At 45.5% G+C, this 20,257-nt stretch overlaps 1 protein-coding gene across 10 annotated transcripts in view; it reads right to left on the reverse strand.

Moving 5' to 3' along the window:
* Positions 1-4,533: 4,533 nt before the first annotated feature.
* The window catches only part of MACF1 (microtubule actin crosslinking factor 1), a 229,394-nt gene continuing 213,670 nt past the window's right edge, over positions 4,534-20,257 (reverse strand). For 7 of the 10 annotated variants that reach the window (XM_088022487.1, XM_088022489.1, XM_088022484.1 and 4 more), the window contains 5 exons: positions 17,174-17,291; positions 9,939-10,150; positions 9,333-9,443; positions 6,788-6,917; positions 4,534-5,985 (listed from right to left, as the gene is read on the reverse strand). In XM_088022487.1, the coding sequence (XP_087878613.1) occupies positions 5,729-5,985; positions 6,788-6,917; positions 9,333-9,443; positions 9,939-10,150; positions 17,174-17,291 (828 nt within the window). In that variant the 3' untranslated portion in view covers positions 4,534-5,728. The remainder of the gene's footprint in view (positions 5,986-6,787; positions 6,918-9,332; positions 9,444-9,938; positions 10,151-17,173; positions 17,292-20,257) is intronic. The other 3 variants (XM_088022488.1, XM_088022493.1, XM_088022492.1) reach the window with 1 other exon arrangement.

Below are 20,257 nucleotides of genomic sequence, written 5' to 3' on the forward strand. Positions count from 1 at the left end.
ACCTGAAAGGCCTCAGTAGGGTCTAGAGGTAGGGGGGCACCGCAGGTGCCAGTCGCGCCCGGGGAGTGGGACGCGTTCCTCTGCCAGCCGCCGCCTCCTCAGTTCCTCCTTGGCCACCCGGCGCCTTCCCCGCTGTCCCCTTGCACGCGCTGTTGGGGTCTTCTCCTTCCCCGACACCTGCTCAGTCTTTGCTCCCGGGCGCCCACACACCTGGCTCCGGTGTGCTCCCGGCCCGCGCCCCAGGCGGGCTCCCCACACTCCGCGATGTTCCCGTGACCGCATCGTCACCGCAAGCTCTCGCTGTGAGCCCTGCGGTCCCCGGTGCTGATCCCGCCGCGCACGGGAGACGCGCACCCGCCTCCAGCCGGGCCAAGGAGCTCTGCGGCCCTTCCGGAGCGCCCGGGAAGCTCCCTTTGTGCATCTTAATTGTCAGGAACCCCAAGGGCTTGCAAGAGAAGGCTCTGCACGGAAACCCCTCCATTGACTCAGCCCCCTTCCGCACACTCTGCTCTTCCTGGGCGCCCTCTCGCTGCATTTATTCATTTATGGCTCAGGCGCTGCGCTGGGAGGAAGTGACACCTAGACTGAGCTCGGAAGGCTGGAAGGAATGGGCCTGGGATGACAGGAAAGGTCAGTGGGAGAAGAGCGTGCCAGGCAGAGGAAACTGCTGGTGTCGTGCGACTCCAGGGAGCGTAGTGCAGGTACCACTCCGCACTTAGCATGTGCCATGTGTGCCCTGCATCACCGCTTTAATGCTCGCACATATAGGGCAGACGCCATTTCAACCCCTTCTTTTAACAGACGAGGAAACTGAGGCACGCAGAGGTTAAGGGACTTCCCCTGTCGCACAACAGTGGAGCTAGGCTTGGGCAGGTGAGCTGTTCAGTGGAACCTGGAGAGCCTGGGGGACAATGGCCCGGGTGAAAGTGAGGCTGAGGGCCGGGCAAAAGATGGACCCAAAGGACCTTGCAGGAAGACTAGATGAGGGCCCTGGACAACAGATGATAACGTTATGGGGCCCCAGTGTGGATTCACTATTAAACTTCAAAATAAATTAAGAAGTCCACCAAAACTAAGAATTCTCCATGATCACTTCAAACTTTTAAAAAGTATCAAAACTGGAGTGTTTAGCTGTCTCAGTTGGTAGAGCGTGGGACTCTTGATCTCGGCTTGTGAGTTTCAAAAAAAAAATGTCTTTTAGGGGCACCTGGGTGGGTCAGTTGTTAAGTGTCCGCCTTCGGCTCAGTTCCTGATCCCAGGGTCCTGGGATCGAGCCCCGCATGGGGCTCCCTGCTCTGCGGGAATCCTGCTTCTCCCTCTCCCACTCCCCCTGCTTGTGTTCCCTCTCTCGCTGTGTCTCTGTCAAATAAATAAAATTTAAAAAAAAAATCTTTTAAAAATATCAGAACTTTGGGGTGCCTGGGTGGCTCAGTTCGTTAAGCGTCTGCCTTTGGCTCAGGTCGTGATTCCAGGGTCCTGGGATCTATCCAGGAGTCAGGCTCCTCGCTCAGTGGGAGAGTCTGCTTCTCCCCTTCCCTCTGCCTCTACCCCTGCTCATGCTTGCTCTCTCTTTCTCGCTTGCTCTCTCTTTCTCGCTCACTCTCTCTCAAGTAAATAAATCTTTAAAACAAACAAAAAAATATCAGAACTTTTACATCAAATTTTAAATCTAAATAGTCATTTGTTGGGGCACCTGGCTGGCTCAGTCAGTAGAGCATTTGACTCTTAATCTTAGGGTCCTGAGTTCAAGCCCCATATTGGGTGTGGAGCCTACTGTACATAAAATAATAAACAAAGAAACAATCATTTGTTGGTGTCTTAGGCCCATGCTTAGTCTGCCTTTTACCCAACGGGTGAATTTCTACACTGTTTATAAGCCCCTTAAAGATGTTGCAGCTTAGCCACTGAAAATGCCTGAGACAGAGTCTGCTGCAGGGGCGAATACAGACTGGAGGGACGAAGATTAGAGTCAGGGCCCACAGTTGGGAGGCAGGTACAGTAATGAGGGCGGGTGGACAATGACCATGATCCTTTTTGGTGACAGGGTGGAGGGTGGACGAGAAAGCAGTCGAGGAGGCTGCATCCCCCAGGCTTGGTGACTGCATAGAGAGGCAGGGGCAGAGTCAAGGGGGCATCCCCGTGTCAGGCTTGTTCAGGGCCTCAGTCTCCTGTCCTCTTCACTGTCCTTCTCTGGGCATCCCTCTGTACTCCCCTTGGAGTCCACATCAACATCATCTGGAGCCTCAGGTCCTGCCTATAATCCTCAGGTTGTGTATTGTACAACACTGGGCTTCCAGCTAGACTGTAAGCAGCCCAGTGCGGGCTGATTCTTAGAGCAGAAATCATTTATCTCCATTTAAGGTGAGCAGAGATAGCTGTGTTCTTTAAACAAGGGGCCTCACATTCCCATAAACCTAAACATCAGGTTTTAGCCATTCCAAAGGGTGTCAGCCCACAACTCAGTTCAACAGCAATCACCATGGGCCGCTCCATCCTCTGCCCTGAGCCAGGAATGAAGCCGACCAGTCCCTGCCCCCTCGTGGCCTGGACCCCCAACAGGGGTGATAGTCAAGCGAACAGTCTGTACAGAAGGCAGAACCGAAGCTGGGCTCCGAACCCGAGGGCTGGCAAAGCGCCTTCCCTTCTGGAAGGGCAGAGGACAAGGAGCTGGGACGTGGGGGTGGGGATGTGAGTGGAGTCCTAGAACTCAGGAACTGGAAGGGAACTGAGGTGGGGAAGGTCTCTTGGAGAAAGTAGTGTCAAACAAGGGCTTTCCCCAGCCACCTGGTGCGCTGTGACCTTGGGCAGTTTCTGAACCTCTCAGGCTGTTGCTCACCTGTGAATGGGGTCACAACGGTGGGGTTGTAGATTGAGTACTTAGCACAGTGACTGGCCTATGGCAAGTAGTCAGTATTACTATGTTAGCTGTTGTTGCTTTATCATTCAAAACCCCAGGGACTCCCGCCTCTCTACCCAGCAGACACCAAATTTGTTATCCCATTTAGCACTGGTATCCCAGAACTGTAATTTTAAGCTTTTGTCCTGGCATCCCTATATTCTCTATATGGCCTTGCATGTAGGTGTTTGTTGAACGGAAATACACTTTGTGCAGATTCCACCACTAGCTGAGCTTTGTTGCAAAGACTAAGGGAAAACCTGAATTACTTGGTTAAAAAAAAAAAAGTGATCACAGTCCAGAATCTGAAAGGATGGAAGTCAGGCTTTTTTTTTTTTTTTTTAAGAGTTTATCTTTTTTTTTAAGATTTTATTTATTTATTTGACAGCGAGAATGAGAGAGAGAGAGTATGAGGGGGGGGAGGGTCAAAGGGAGAAGCAGACTCCCCGTCGAGCAGGGAGCCCGATGCGGGACCCGATCCCGGGACTCCGGGATCATGCCCCGGGATCATGACCCGAGCCGAAGGCAGTTGCCCAACCGATCCACCCAGGCGCCCGGAAGTCAGGCTGTTTTAAGTATGCTTCTGCTGCCAGGAAGCCTAGAGAAGCAAATTTGGGTGAAAACACTATCCTGCACAGTTCTGGCAGCTCGAAGTTACTTAATTCTAGGGGGAATAGAGTAAGCACTTTAGAATCCATCAGGCTGGATTTCTTTTAATCTGGATATTTGTGTTCAAACAGCTGTGGCAGGAGCGCCTGGGTGGCTCAGTCGGTTAAGTGGCTGCCTTCGGCTCAAGTCATGATCCCAGGGTCCTGGGTTGGAGCCCTGTGCGAGGCTCCTTGCTCACCGGGGAGTCTGCTTATCCCTCCCCCTACTTGTGCTGTCAAATAAAATCTTAAAAATTCTATCAAACTGCTGTGGCAAACATGTATCCATCTCACTCAATTCCTGATCAGATGAGTCTGTATGGCTTAATGATCAGAAACTCAGGTGGCCTGAGTTTAAACCCCTTTCCTACCTCTCAAGTTATTTCCTAGCCTAATTCCTGTTAGAATTACTTAATATTTGATTTCTAATTATTATAAAGCCAACTAGGGGCTGGAGGAAATAGAAATGCCAGGCTTAAATAGAGAATCAATGATTTGATTCAAGGTCCATTTTTGCCACTTATTAATTCTGTGATCTCAGGCAAATAACCCTCTCTCCCACTTTCCCATTCCAGTGTCTCCATCTGGAAAAGAAAGGAGCTGGATTTGATGACCAGTTTTGCTTCCAGTGTTGAAATTCTATCATTTAACCAGAGATTTCAGCCTTCTGTGGCAAATTGGCCTCATCCTCTCAAACCCGGGATCTTTGTGATTTCTAATACAGAAATTTTCTTACATATTATTATTTGTGTAATCAGCTAAGTGGAGCAGATTCCCTACAGATTTATATTAATAGCTGGATTATTTCTTCGTTGCTTTGTTAAAATTAACAAGGATGAAATAAAAAGAAAAAAATCTTTTAGTGAGCTCCATAATTTATCCAAGATATTTTGATTTGAATAATGCATTTAAGTACCTAAAACACAATCATACCCAGGGTAACAGGTTATATATAAGGTAATAGTTGAGAAGAAAATCAGGAAATACAAATTTGTTACTGCAAGCAATTTTAATACAAAAGTGTGTCTTGTTTTTAAACAGTTCATTGGTAGAGCTTCAGTTTCTGCCTCAATTAAAACCAATTGAGATAATCACACAGCAACATGGTCGGAGCTGAAGAGGAACAGCAGCTAAAAAACAGGAGCCCCAGACAGCCCCTCTTCATGGTCACTTGGTCAGTTGACTTTATTACTCACAAAAAAAGACGGAAGCAAACGGGACTTGTTAACAGGTGTGCTGGTGAACTCCTTTAAAGGATGAGCAAGTGTTTGTTTTATGTCCACATTTTCAGAATAGGCTCGTGGAATTCCTCAGTTTGTGGGAAGTTGATCGACCATTTAAATAGCAAAAATGCAGATAAACAAATCTGTAATTCACAGTGCCACCAAGGAGTCTCCCCTTGCCAAGGGCCTGGGTCCCGGTGAGCACAGGAGTTATTGGTGGCTGGGCTGGATAGGAAGTTACAAACCAGGACTCTTAAAAACCCCGATGTTCTGACGTCTTCTGAACATATTTACCCCTGAATTCTAGCAGCTATTTGTCCTTTAAACACCCAGTACTGAGACAGTATTCAAAGTATTGCAATGAACTCCTTTTGCTGATCATGTGCAAACTTTACCAGAGGAGGTTCCCTCTCTTCAGCTAAAATCACACAGCATTAAAAACACTGGAAAAAGCGATTAGAAGTGCCCTCCCCTCAGTTCTTGCTAATTGAGGTGTCTGTGATTTACAAAAAAAAGTTCCTTAAACACTGCAGGATTCTTATTTTTTTAATATAATTTATCTTGCTGGGACAGCAAGTCGAGTTTATAAAGAAGATGCATTTAGGAATAATCCTAAAAGATAAAGCAGGTTTACAACCCTGCACCGCGCAGAAACCCTATTTAGAGGCATTTTTTTTTTTTTTTTTTAATACACATTCTCATCTTGACCTTCTCACTTGTTTTTTTCAAATATTTCATTTCTGGGCCCCATCCATTACAGGGTTACCAGGAGGCAAATTTTATCTACATAAATATTCACATGAAAATAGTAACTTACAAAAAGAAAAAAAATAAGGCAGCTTCATAACACAATTATTCTTTTACACTTTTAACAATATAACTTCTCCTGTTCAGAATAAATATACACCCAATGTACGGAGCAGGCTTCAAAGTGGATAGAGGCTTGGGGTGCTTGTACAGCGTTATCGCTTGGGACCCGGAGTCCTGGGGGAGGCAGTGGAGGTCTTCTTGGACATGGTGGGGATTTTGGAAGGCTTGCTGAGCCCTCTCCTGGAGCTGCCCTGGCCCCCTGCAGCGCTGCTCTCCGAAGTGTCTGAACAAGCGGACTGTGTCTCTAAAAGGTCAAAGTCCGAGGCATCGCTCCCGCGCCGGCTACTGGCCCGGCTCCCGGCCCGGCTCCCAGCCCGACTCCCAGGGCGACTGGCTGATTTTTTAGGGTCTGGAATTGGAGAATAAAGCAGCAGACTTAATGAGATACAACATGGGGGTGCGGCGAGAACAACTGACCAGAGGTTAGGGCTCTGACTCTAATACCACCTGATAGTCTGTGTGACCCTGGGGCGAATCAGAGCCTTTCTGGACCCACTATGTCCTCATCTATATGGCAGTTGCCTGAAACCTTTTCTGGCTTTGTGATTCTGCTTGAGAAGCTTGTCTCCTGAGGATCAGAAGCCAGCTTCTCTCAGCAGCACAAGTGACCTCGTGTGGCACCCAGGGGGGTGGGGGTCGGGGATGGGCGAAAAGAGGGCCAGAAATGAGGCCAATTCCTAGGTTCCCAGGAGGAACATCAAAAGGTGAACAGATGTGATCTTTCCCTACTTTCTCAACTTGCCAGCAGTTACCATAAATACAGTGTTGGAAAAATTACTAGCAAACTGCCAGTCCCAAAACTGAGTGGCCTTCTGAGGAAGGCCCACTTCAGGATGCCCCTCCTGCCTTCTACATTCTCTCAAATATGGTCATTCCTGATCCAGAACAGGGGGCCTGGCTTTAGCCATGGAAGCCTCTGCTCTCAGAAGGCAGGGCTACAGCTAGCTACAGTGGCGGAAGGGAAAGGAAAGAGCCGCACAGAATCTGAGGGACTCTCTGGACATCACACCTAGTGCTGCTCTCATTACTTGCTCTTTGGAGAGCAGGGAGGCATTGCCCAGAGGCTGCTGGTCCCCAATTCTTAGCTTGGCCACTCCCCCCTCCTTTCACCCCCAAAACCTATGGACAGGTGGGGGGGGGCAGGTACTTACCTGCCCGGTTTGTTTTGGCACCTGTGGAGGCTGGGGAAGAGCTATTGCTAGTATCACCAGCAAGGGATGTTCGACTAGAGTGAAAAGTTGGTGTTGGTCGTTTCAACTTGCTGCCTGTTGATGGAATAACCTTAAAAAAAATTTAAAAGATCGTATTTACCAGGTAGAATTTCTGAAATTCAATTTTAAATGGTCTACTTAAGCCTCCTCACATCTAATCGATTGGAAAGCAAATTAAAAGTCCAGGAAAACAAAGATTTATTTTGAAAGTGTCCTAGGTCATGTATTTTAATAATTCCACCCCACAAAAGGTCTTATGTTCCAATTTAAAATTTCACAATGTTTTCTAAACTTCTACTTGAAATTTACTGACAAATTTCCACTAAAAATGGCCAAAAAAAAAAAAAAATCCAAATAATCCCAAGTGTCAAAGTGTTGGGGTTAAAAATTTTGAAAGATGGGTTCTAGCCCTAAATATTTAGTATGGAGAACCACTCTCACTAGATGCGTGTGTGCAGAAACTTTAGTCAAGCCAAGATCTATTTCTTCACTGGAAAAAAATGCAGATAACCACACTCCCTCTTGTTCAATCCACTGGGCCACCCCGTATCTGCGTGGCTCACTCCCTCGTTCCCTTCGGGTGGCGTGGCTGGAACGGCCGATCAAGAGAGGTCTTGCCGCACTACTAAAGTGATACTCCACCCTGCTCTTCTTCCCTGTTCAGGATTTGGCACTCCTAACCTTGTTTGCGGACTTGCCTGCATTCAAGCCTAAGCTCCACAAAAACAGGGACTTGGTTTTGTTCACGGTCACATCCTCAGCACCTAAAACATTGTCTGGCACAGAGGATGGGCTCAATAAAAACTTGCTGAATGAATAAATCATGTGTAGAAGCACTTCCTAGTGGAAAAAGAGCTGCTGGATAGATATACATTATTACTGCTACCGGGAGGAGCAACATTTCCCACTTGAGTGTTTTTTTTTTTTTTTTAGCCTTTTTTTTAAAAAGATGGTAGTAGACTTAATTTGGAGAAGGGATATTTTAAGTCTATTTTAAATACCACTCATGCCACAACACACTGTTCTAATTTTTCTTTGAAATCAATTGTGTAAACTGTTTTCCAGGACCTTTAAGATGTTCATATAAATGGAAAGAGTAAAGCAACCTGTTTCATTGTGTTTCTTGTATTTCTTTAATTTAGAAAGAAAAAGCAGAAGCGGCAGAAAGTGATTAACATTCACAAACAAACCCTCCTGGCCCACACAGGACGAAGAGCACCAGTTTCAGAAGCTACCGCTCGTGCACATGGCCATGGCCGCCGGGCAGACCGCAGCCCCGGAGCCCCTGGGCTGGGAGTCCACATCAGGACGCGGCCTGTACAATACCCACAGGTAAGGAAAGGTGAAACCTCGAAATGAACAAAACAAAAGGTAAAACCTTAAGACAAAACAAAAAGCTTGGTCTATTTGAATCCTGTGAGTATTTTGTACTTCATAATTAAAACATTTAAAATTTTAGAACTTTTTTGAGACTTTCATGAAACTGGAGCCATTAAGGAAGAAGAAAAGCAAGATAAGCATGTTGAGTGTTGGGGTTCTGGTGGCAATAGGTCCCCAGATCACGTTCTGAACCGGAAAGATTTCTGAACTGGAGGTTTAGCTTGGAGCGGATGAATCCCAAAGCAGCAGCCCATTCACAGGCACCGGCTTCTTAACATTTCTCGCTTTCTCAGGCTGAAGTTTGCATGACTGAAGTCAGTGCTATCTTTGAGGCCCAAGAATCCAGTATTTCCCAGCGGGAGCTAGAATGCAAATCTTCCTGCTATCAGACAAGCCACTGGCCCGTGACTGGTTTCTGAAACACTGCTCTTCCAAAAATGCTTTGGGCATTTTAATGACTGCACTCAAACATGCTTAACTGCCAGTGTGTGTATATCAGATCAAGGCTTCGGACACCCATGTGACGAGGCCAAGAGATTCAGAAGTTAAAAACTGAGCTTCAGAGCAGTATCCACTAATAGTGGGCTTGGCTGAAGTAGGCAGCACCCACGCCTCAGACCAGTCTGGTGATACCAATCACCCTGGGGATGTGGCTCAGGGCAGGGGATGCCAGCCACTCTTCTGTTCTAAGCAAAGAGAGAACACAGCTGAACATGCACCACAGTTGAATTTCAAGTGTTCATAACTCGTCTGTGTAGCTCATGTTTGGAGACTCCAAGAGGCCCGAGTTTTATAAATAATATCCATAAACAGATCACCAGGAATGACCACTGTTTATCACCCTGGGAAAAAACGTCATTCTCAAGACTGTTAGCAAGCTGTTCAACAATCTGGTTTTAGGCATCTCTTATTTATCTCCAAGTTTGGTGAGTCCGAGTTAGAAACCCCTGAAAAACACCTGACTAGACGAATCAGCTGTGAGAGCAAGCACCACAGAGATGGAAAAGAGCATGGACTCGTGTCAGGAAGAGTAGCCGATCAAGGTCTGGGCATTAGCGAGGGCCTCGTCTTGACTGTGTCCTTAGTCAGCAAAACCATACTCTACCTCGGGGCTGGGCAGCTGGAGGTCAGGATAATGGCTGTCCCTGCCAGGGGGGCCAGCTTTACTGTTTACCAACCAGGGTTTGTCATAACAGCGAGAGGACTGAAGTGGAGTCTGCGAAATGGAAATCCAAAGGGAAGGACGGGGACAATTGAAAATGGAACAGTAAGGAAGCAAACTGGGAACAGGAAAAATAAATAGAAGACCCTGAATCTTAAACAGAAAACAAAACGGGCATCAGTTCAACAGGATAAAAGGGACCAGGCAGAGAGGCAATGGCATTCTTCACAAGCAACCTATCAAAACAGACAGACTTCTCCGTTAGCATCTAACGCCTGGATTTCCAAAATTAGCAACTGGGTGGAAAATATGTGGCAAAAAGTGTTTCTGACTTAACGATCTGAGTTCGTATTTTAATAAATGTCCTTCAGAGTAAAATCCTAAGGGTCCTGTTACCTACTGGGGCCTGGAAAGGCTGGTGTAGGTAGAGCTTGGTCTGTAGGTCCTCCTGCTCCTCTCCTGGCTGGAGGTGCGCAGAGGCTACACTCAACAACAACTGCCTGTAAATCGGGACCAAGGAAGGAGGCCGCAAGCCAGGGCAGTCCCTACCTTGGGGCCACTGGCAGGGGTGGCGGGAGAAGAGGGCATGGACGTGCAGCTGTGGTTGCTCTGGCTGGCGCTGGAGCTGGAGCGGGTCGGCGAAGCAGCCCGGGAAGACGGCTTGGACCTTCGACCCCGCGACCGGAAAGGCGTCATTCCCTGGGATGCCCCCTCGGGTAGGATGAATTTCTCTCTAAGTTCGATGTTAGTTCTACCTCGTGCTAAAAAAAGGAATAAACACACACATACAATGTAACTGAATCTTACAAAATGTATCTTTGATGGTCACACAGCTGCTTGACCCCATGACCACAGTTACATAGGCTACAGGTTTAGTACCCTCTGTGGAGTCTTTTGAAGTAGAGATAAATTCACGATCTGTCAGTCTGTCGTGACTCTTACCCAGAGCAGAGTTAACTAGTAAGCCCCCTGGTTCGAACTTTATAAAATACCATGCCACTTTGTGGTAATGATCTTGCCCTGCCGCTGTCCCCTGGGGCAAGCACACCATACGTAACTCATCAAAGAAAGCAGATGCAGCAGTGCACAAACCTCTGACATTAAAATCAAAACCCTTTTCTCTCTCATAGTACATGTGTACTTTTTGCTCAGATTTTGCAGGATACATGGTAACTATTTAGTGGAGAAAAGAAATCATTGAAATCAACATTGTCCAGACACTTCTATTTGAATTCAGTGGATAATAATCCTAAGGGAAGAGGTCCAGGAACTCAGGACAGTAAAAAGATCAGGATAAAATCATTAAGAAGTAAACATGTGGGAGGAGAGAGAGAAAGATCAAGACCATGCACAAAACTTGTTGGTGAGAAATGTTAAGTCAAAAACTGAAAGCAACAAGAAGCTGAAGGGATGACGGCAAGTGGGAGGAACGTCACGGTGGAAACAATCTGGAAACTGCTCTGAAGGCCAATAGGTGTTGTCCTAATGGCTTTCTGCAGCTCTAAGACCAGAACTTAAAATTTGGATTTGGTCAGAAGATTCCAAGGATGGCCAACATAAATGTTAAATGTGAAAGACACTACTAATTTAAAAGAAATAATTCCTCCGGAATATGTCCTTAAATTATTTCTCACCAAAAGGTGTTACTGTCATCCATCCTGCACTGTTTACTTTTTAGACTACACTAGATATATGTGAATAAACACAACCACTGGTAAAACTCAGAAAAACGGAATCAATCATTCGTCGTTCTTTTCTTTTTTTTTTTTTTTTAAGATTTTTACTTATTTATTTGAGAGAGAGAATGAGAGAGAGAGCATGGGGGGGGAGGGTCAGAGGGAGAAGCAGACTCCCCGCTGAGCAGGGAGCCTGGTGTGGGACTCGATCCCGGGACTCCAGGATCATGACCTGAGGCGAAGGCAGTCGCCCAACCAACTGAGCCACCCAGGTGCCCTGTCGTTCTTTTCTAAGTAAGATTTTTCACTCTGGCCAAGAACCACGACTCTAGCAGATCTGAGGTACCTATGCCCACCCCCTCTTCTGCCCAACCCTGCATGTCCTCAAGGGAACCGAGTGATCTTGGTAGAGTCAGATTTTAAATAAAGTTGCATGGGTGTCCAAGCAGGGTAGTTCCAAATTCCTAAATAAAATTCTTCTCAATATACTATGTTGACATAACATATCCAAGTGTCAGGTTAAAAGGGCTGATGTGGTTATCACAACCTGAGTGACAGTCTAGGTTCAGCAACTAACCAGGTCTTCCTGCTCCAGGCCTCAGTTTCCTTAGGCTGATCCCAATGTCCGGGTGGTCTGTGAATGCTAAGCTGTTTCCTTCCTCCTCAGGTCCCAACAGAATGTGCCCCTCACAGCTCATTCCTTGGTCCTGGGTTCTCTACTCATCCATTTTCTGGACTTCAGTGCTTTCGTCTGTCTACACTAATGATTCTCCAAGAGAACTTCCTTCAGCACTAACATAGGCACTTCAGTAAGACTTTCCATCACTAGTAACTACGGATTCAGGACTTACACTTATTTCTCTTGTGTTTGCTAATGTGCCCAGCCTAACGGTGGACACACAGCAAAAGCACTAATAGTGATGAATGAAAATCATGACTCAGCTGAGGGTTCACCCCAAAAGAGCTGCTTGTGACCCTGAGCCATACCAAACTTCAGACATGCAGTTTAAACCTAGTAAACATTTAACAGTTTTCTCTGTGCCAACCCTCCCAGACAAGAACAACACATTGATACAAGAGGAAGAGTCTGAAATTGCATCTCAGATGAAGGCCATGGCATTCAGCATGTCACGACGTAAGAACATCACGCTCCCTGTGCACTGCACCGTTTGCAGAGTGTGACACATGCAGTCGGGCACCAGACTGTCACCAGCAACTGGTCAGTGTCCCTGCCACAGACAAAGGACCTGAAGCACTCACAGAGGCTGAAGTCAAGGAGAGCCGTGGTAGGGCTGGGACCAGAACCGACGTCTCCTACCTGAGCTTTCTTCCCACCCCCCGGCTCCTCATACCCTCACCTACACTAGTGGTTCTCCACCCGCCCCTACCCCACTCAGGCTCCCATCCCCACCACACCTAAATCACCCTGGCAAATTATTACTGATAACTTTAAACTGTAAAAGGTTGAAATACACGGAAAAGTACAGAGAGAGTGAAAATTCCTTAAACTGACAACCTAAGGGCCATCACTATTAAAATGTTGGTGTGTCTTTATTCCTGTGCACAACTGTGTATATATATTCTTAAATACAAGAACATCAGGAACATTCCTCCATGCTTGAGAGATCTTGCATAATTTCAACTATCTGCAAAGTGTTACTTCATCATACAGACGTCAAATTTTTTTTTTAAAGATTTTATTTATTTGACAGAGAGCGAGAGAGCGCAAGCAGGGGAAACAGTAAAAGGAGAAGGAGAAGCAGGCTCCCTGCTTCGATCCCAGGACCCTGAGATCATAACCTGAGCCGAAGGCAGACACTTAACCATCTGAGCCACCCAGGCGGCCCTAGACGTCAATTTATTTAACCAACCCTATGTTGTATTTTTTATTTCCTTACAATTTTTAAAACACTGCATACAATGTCACAAGTAGTGACAAACTACTTGTAAAATGTTTTTGTGCATATCAGCGATGATTTCCTTAAGATACATTTCTACAAGTGGATTTTCTGAGGAGAACGGATGCGCATGAGATTTCTGATATTTGTCAATTGATCCCCCAAAATTTTATACAAACGTACACTCTCCAAAATAATGTATGAGTATACTGAATTTACTTCACTCTGGCTAATGCTCTCTTTATTATTAAGAATGCGTGTGCACACATTTATGTGTACAGGTAAAACTCTTCTGATAATCTGACACCTCTCTGCTGTTGTAATTTGCACGCGGGGGGATTACTAACTGCTCTCTTCTTGAAATAATCTCTTCCCTTGGCTCCAGGACACCTGCTCTCCTGCTTCTCCTCCTTCCCGCCCATCCTTAGACACTGATGTTCCCCTGGTTCTGTTTACAGTCCTGTTCTCCCTCTTAGACTTTGAACCTGGTGGTGACAAGTTCACCCATCTGACTTCATTACTATCATATGGTCATGCCTTACTCCAACTGTATCCCCTGCTCAGACCTCTGCCTGGATGTCAGAACCTTATATCCAATGACTGAATAGACATGATCAGAGCCAGAGAATGGGGAGTCAACATAGGTCCCTTCCTCCTGATGGCAGTTTGTTCTACTGATTGTATCTTCTAAAACTTCTCGAACACCCAGAGCATTCCCACAGCCCCCGCAACCCCTTACCCTTATGTGATTCATGGAGCATCTGCTCCACCCTGGATGGCTGTTAATAGGCTTCCAACTGGTCTCATTTCTCATCTCATCCCCCAAAATGGAATTTCTAAATAAAAACCTGGTAATTCTGAATGGCTCAAAATCCTTCCCTGGTCTTCCACTGTTTACAGCAGAGCTTCCCAAACTAAGGTTTTTGAGGGGGTTCCTACAAAAAGAGTTCAATAAATACTACCGCCCCACCCCCGCCCCGCCTTGGGAGATCCCTAATGCAATCAGCATTTTGTAAGCTCTGGGAAATCCTACAGTAAAGAAATTTTCTTAGCTTTAACCCAGTGTCTTCCAAAAGCATTTGACCATGATTTTTTGAAGATTATGTCTTGGAGGCCAGGCCCTGAAGGCAACCATTTCAGTTTTTCAACACCAAAGAGGCCACCATTTTCTAAGGGACTCAGGCTGGCCACATGATGTTGGTTAGTTACAACTGAATTCTAAGCTGTATTTAATAGGCACAGAGTTTCAGTTTTATAAGATGAAAAGAGCTCCATGGATGTGTGATGGTAGCACAACCACTGAACAGAACACTTTAAGACGGTAAATTTTATGTTATGTGTATTTTACCACAATAAAAAAAAAAAAAACAATCAGTTCTCAGTCAAATTGTCTTTCAAATCTTCATAAATGAAGTTTTCTAGATCCTCACTTATTTGGGGGAACTAATTCATCTAATGCTTAAAAACACACCCTTAGATAAAGGTGGACCGACCTATTCCTTAGGCATTGTTTTCATCACCATCCAAACCACCATGACCTCCTTTGCCACGGATGAACTCAGAAACTGAAACCTCCAATTTTTGGCAGTGTCATGAACCTACTTGAGTATTTTCACTTAACACATTTGGCTAGAGCACTGCGCAGTCTGATCTATCTCTTGGCTTCTGAAACAGCTGTGTGGAAGGAGGCAACACACGTTGGTACGATACTGTCATCAACTGTGTTCTAGCTTCCGTCTAACCTTCTCTGTGGTCCAGAGAGCCAAGGAAATGCAACACAAACGAATACAGAATCTCCCCCAAGCAGTGCTTCTAGAAGCCACATGAATCCTCACAGAATCCCAGATAGCTTCAGGGAACCCTTCTCTTTGTGATGTCCATGCTCTCCCTAGTCACTTGTACATCCATCCCAGCCCTTAAGTGTTCACCGCCTTGGGCAACTTTGTATTTTATTAGAAGTACTCATCCTGCCACTGGTAGACTTATGACATCTAAGACTGCTGGGAAGTTCCGGACTCTGCCATCAGGGGAATCGAGAGGATTACTGGGTGCTAGGAGGGCACTCCTGGAGAGGCACAGAGGAAAGCCTTACCTTGTTTGCTCCCAGGGATGCTGAAAAGGCTACTATGTTCCATAGAGAATAGGTATTAGACAGCCCTCCCAAACTTCCTGGGGGGAATTCCAGTGTTTAGCTAGTAACATAAGGACAAAGCAAGCAGGGTAGCCCTTGGCCATCGGCACAAAGTTACTGTCAACAGGGCAAGTACAGCAGGCAGCAAACAGGCATCCGGATTCCAATGTCACATGCATCATCTCTTTTGTTTGTCTGTTTAGTCCAGTCATACAGGACAGACAAAATAAAACCTTACTAATAGATTTAGAAAAAAATAATGTTGTTTTACTGAGTTATGGTTAAAATCATATACATGGCTCCTGTACCTGATCTAAAACAATGAAAGAGGACTTTTATTTCAAGAAAATTAGTTTGCAATATAGTAACTTCTACAACTGGTTAAACCCTTTGAAGGTTTTATCAGAACAGGTGCTTTCAAAATTCACTGTATTTTATATACATATACATATTATATATACATACACACACACACACACACACGAAAATTACTTTTGTTTACTGGAGTAAATGCAGAATGACATTTAAAATAACAGAAGCTATGGCGTATCTGAATTCATGTGAGAACTGCACCCTTTAGCTCTAAACACTTCAAAGTAAGACTATAAATCACTTCCAAAGAAGTTATGTAACTGTACTGTAAACATGTCTGCCAGGTTTATAAATATGCCTTACCAAGTAAATTACGCAGGCTGAACCATCAATCCACACATAAAAAGGGGTGGTAGTGGGTATGCCAGCCTCTGAGACACATGGCACCTTGATCAGGAGCACAGACTTGAGAGCCACACTAGTCTTGGATTGGAATCCTGTCTCTGCCATTTATTAGTAGTCTGTCCTTAGGTAAGCTGTTTAACTTCTGTACTTTAACTTCCTATTCTGTAAAATGGCGGCAATACCTCACAGAAGTGTAAATGTGTTATTATTTCTAAATTGCTTGGAACAGCATGTGGCACCTAAAAAACTATGTAAGTATTGGTTAAATATATAGAAACTCTAACAAATTCCACAGGTACTATTTCAATAGAAGTGTTCTATGCTCTGTCTACTTCTAATAGTTAGAAAAGCTATGGCTTGGCTATTTCAAAGCATTCGTGAACGCAGCAGATACCACAGAGCCAAGAGGTGCTACAGTTGAAGCAAAGCCATTCTCAACGGGCTGGGGTGTGGGCAAGGGGGACAAAGCTTAAAAGCCAACCTATGGGAGACTGACTGGAAATCGAAGAGCTGGAATCAGAGCGCTTTATTTTACTCCCAGGATGGTGAACTAGAATAAAAAAAATAAATAAATAAAGAAACACAAAGAAACAGAGACAGCAGGAAAGGCAGAAACCAACCGGTCAAAAGAGACAAACTGGCAGACAGTGGGGGGGCCTCCTGTGTACCCACATGCAGCTTGGCTAACAGGAAAAAGGAAAGGACACAGTTGAGGAGGATTTAGGCACCAAAACTCGCTCACCTGGCCTTGCGGCAGCCCTCACACACCTGTAGCTCCAGTCGCCAGCATTCATACTCTGTTCCCCTCTTCTCCTGCTGTGGGCCTGGCATGCCCACCCTTCAGGTTTTGTAACCCCTGGTCTTGCTTTGGTGATCAACTCTCTTGCAAGTGTCTGGGCTCACTGCTAGGTGTTCTTTATCCTCTCTCCTGGCCGAGGGAGATGCCCCAGTCCCTCCTTGAACGGAAGAGGACCAGCAGCCTCCCCGGGTTTCTGGCATAGGAGTTACAGGCAGAGGGATCTGGAGCACTAACCAGGAACCTCAAAGGCTTCCTCAGGCTCCTTTCTAGGCTAGTGCTAACTGAACACCTTTCAAACTGAAACATCTGAAGACACCAATAAATTCCTAATTCTTGTGACTGTGTCCCTTGAATGTCTCCCCTGAGGGCATCAACCTCTCCTTCTTTTTCTTTCTGGTCTACTTGGGCACCCCCAAGTTCTAATCTGTGCTGGTAGAGCGGTATCTGGGCAACTTAACAAAATAAAAGCCAAACAGACCTACTACTGACACCTTGTGTAAGCAGGAAAGATCAGTGGCGAGGGCATACCTTATGTGTAATTCATGCTCAGGAAGGTTCCTTACCTCGGCAGGGGTCATTTTTCACTAAAAATTCATCCAGGGCCATCCATCCTCCACCAACTCGAACCATCACAGTGCTGCGCAGGATGCGGACCAGCCGCAGCTGCTGGGAGTCCCCGAACTGCAGGACCAAGGGGAGAGTGATGAGTGAGTGTGCCTTAGAGCAGGCCGAGGCCTTCTTCCCAGAGCAGACTGTATTCAGACGAGACAAATGATAATTTGACAGTTTGGGGAGAATTTTAACTATTTGGCATTTTTCACAAAAGAATTTAAAATACTGAAAAGCTGAGATATCAAGGTAAAACTCGTGTTGATATTCTTTCTATTGGGACAAAGTTAACTTTTGGTGGTCACACCCCCTCCCCCTGCACCAAAAGGGGGAAGGCAGAGGACAGACAAATGTTAGCTCACCTCAATTCTTTTAAACATTCTGCCCAAATTAAAACCCAAGAGTAAAATTGTTATGTTAGTTTGCTTTCATAAAAGGTAGATATAAAGTGGATGCCAACTTCTGAATACAGTGTGCTCAAAAGGTAAATGGAGAACAGCAAATACTATGTCAAGCCTTAAGGAAACCCCTGCAAGCATCATTATTATTACAAGCTTAGAAGGAAATTTGATTTTCCACACAAGGTTTTCAGAAATAAGCCCTCGGTGTTCTCTAATTGTGATGTCACCAAGCAGAAAGTTTCTTCAGCTGAGCAAATGACTATGGCATTTGTACTAAAATTTAGTTGAAAAAATTAAAATTGTAATCTACCACGCTGATTATAAATAGTATTCAACAATCATTTTGGGATATTAAGACAAGCATGACTTTCTGATATTTATTCTTTCCTTTTTCTTTAACATCCCTGCTTCTCAGCTCTGTTAACATCTGTATTTTCCCACTGCATAAATTACCCTCTTCCTAAAATAAGGTAAGAGGCAACAAAAGGGAATCATTGCGGAGATCCCAAAACAAAAATCAAACATTTGTTGGAGAAATAGGATTCCTAAAATTATTTAATTCAAGGAGAATGTTGGGTTAGGGGGTGGAGTGAAGGGACTAATTAGTTAATTAAGACTTCTCAAGTTATAAAGGAGAACTATAACTTTGAAACGAGGCACAAAAACTGAAAATGCCAGAAAAGATGTCTGACAAGGACACATAACCAACCTCCCTCAAAATTAATGTATTTGTGGTAATTCTCTGTATTACTCTGTACTGGCTCAAGTGTACTGTTTATAGAGGCAGCAAGGCGACTGAAAAAACCACCCCCTCCCCCAGTCCTTTACTTTGAAAATGAAGAGTCTTAACATCTCTCATCTCCCACAGCTATTAAGATTTTATCTAGAGTGACCACAGCAACAGCATGGTGTAGTATGACAAGCACTGAAGTGGGTGCCCAGAGATGTGAGGGAATAAACGTCCTGTCCCGGGAAGGAAGCTGCCCCTTCGGCCCGAGGGTGCCTCCCTCAGAAGCTGGCCCAATAGAGAAAATGGGAAGGCTCTGTGGGAAAGGTTGAGAATTCTGCCACATCCAAGAGCAGGGATGGCCCGAGTCACTCGAGTCACTAGTCAGGGTTCTCTGTGGATCGGTGAGGAGAGGGAGGAAATCAGGGCCTCTATGTCCTCTACAGTGAATCAGGAAGGGACTCCAAGAAGTACTTTACCCTAATGTCACTGTGTCCTGTAGTTTATGTGTCTGTCAGCTCTTAGAATTACTCCACTTAACTCATTCTTTTTTTCTCCCTAACTTCTTACTAAAGCCCCCTCTGAAAGATTCTGACTTGCTTCTGCTGAGCTGTAGGGAAAAGGAGGCTTGATCCAAGCCAGCAGCTGAAGCGGCTGGGGGCGTCGAGGCCAGAGTGAGAGCAGGAGAAGGGGCTACCGCAGCCCTATAACTGGGGACCTGTGCAAACCTGGCAGAGCTGGGCTGTCAGTGAGAATGTCTCAGGGTAATTTTGGTTTCCTTAACTGGAAAATCCCTTATGGTGACCCGGGTTCCCGCAGTGGCTCTGACACCAGCTGCGTGACTGTCAGCATAGGCGCCTTCAGGTCTCAGGTGCCTCATGCACAAAACGAGCCCCGTGACTCTGTTCCAACATTGGAACTAACTCGTCGGACCCTCTGCCAGTCAGCGGAGCATCGGACAGGACATCAGTGCCACTTCAGAGGACGCCTGGGCCCCACACACAGGTATGAGGAAACAGGCACAGCTGTGAGGTATGCCTCGGCACTGCGCTGCAATATTTTAAACCGTCTTTGTCCTTGTCTTTCGTTTCTATCCTCTTTTCTTCCCGCTGGCCCAGAATGTTACTGTAGTGAATGATTATGGCAGTGCCGGGGACTTAACACGGATTGAGGGCCTCAAATCAACTGTTAGTGTTTCTGATTTCACATCACAAGACAGTCTTTACCCATGCAACTTCCTTCCATTTGAAGACACAGGACCCCAGAGCCCTCAAAAAGATCTATAAGGTTAGAATTACCAAGTGGAGTCAAAAGCATTCAATCTTTTCTTGCAAGTCTAATTTGATCCCTTAGATTCTGGCTAGCTAGACATAATCAGCAAAATTCAGGCTATGACCAAATCATGATTGTTATACTGCGGTTCTCAGGCAACTTATAATTACAGAATACCCTATAAATATAAGTAAATAAGGTATCTGAACACACCGAGTACTTAAGTACCTCAAGACTTTTTGATTTTGTGTACGCTATGAAATTTGTGTTGTCAAAAGACAGTGCTCTGTTAACTGTCTGCTATTCTGACTTCCTATTCTAAAAAGAAGTGGGATGGATTGATACCATAGCTCCAAATTCCGCTGAACCAGTCCAACATAATACAGGCTTTAGCCAATCTAATTTCGGATGGAAAATTTCATCTCCATTAAAAAAACAAAACAAAAAAAAAAAACGTATCTTGCTGCTGCTAAGACAGCTTTATAATATTAGCCCTGTTAGCAGTTTCTCCACTTGGTAAGACAACCAGATGTGACCCAGGCATGCTTCAGATCATGTCCTCTCCCCACAGCAAAGAACAAGGCAGCATGGGCTACACAGACCATTTCCACCGAGGAGGATGCTGCAAGGCACACTGT

This window comes from Eumetopias jubatus, unplaced genomic scaffold (assembly GCF_037043125.1).
Source record: "Eumetopias jubatus isolate StellerSeaLion01/CBP00866 unplaced genomic scaffold, mEumJub1_p1.0 scaffold_4, whole genome shotgun sequence".
Taxonomy (NCBI): domain Eukaryota; kingdom Metazoa; phylum Chordata; class Mammalia; order Carnivora; family Otariidae; genus Eumetopias; species Eumetopias jubatus.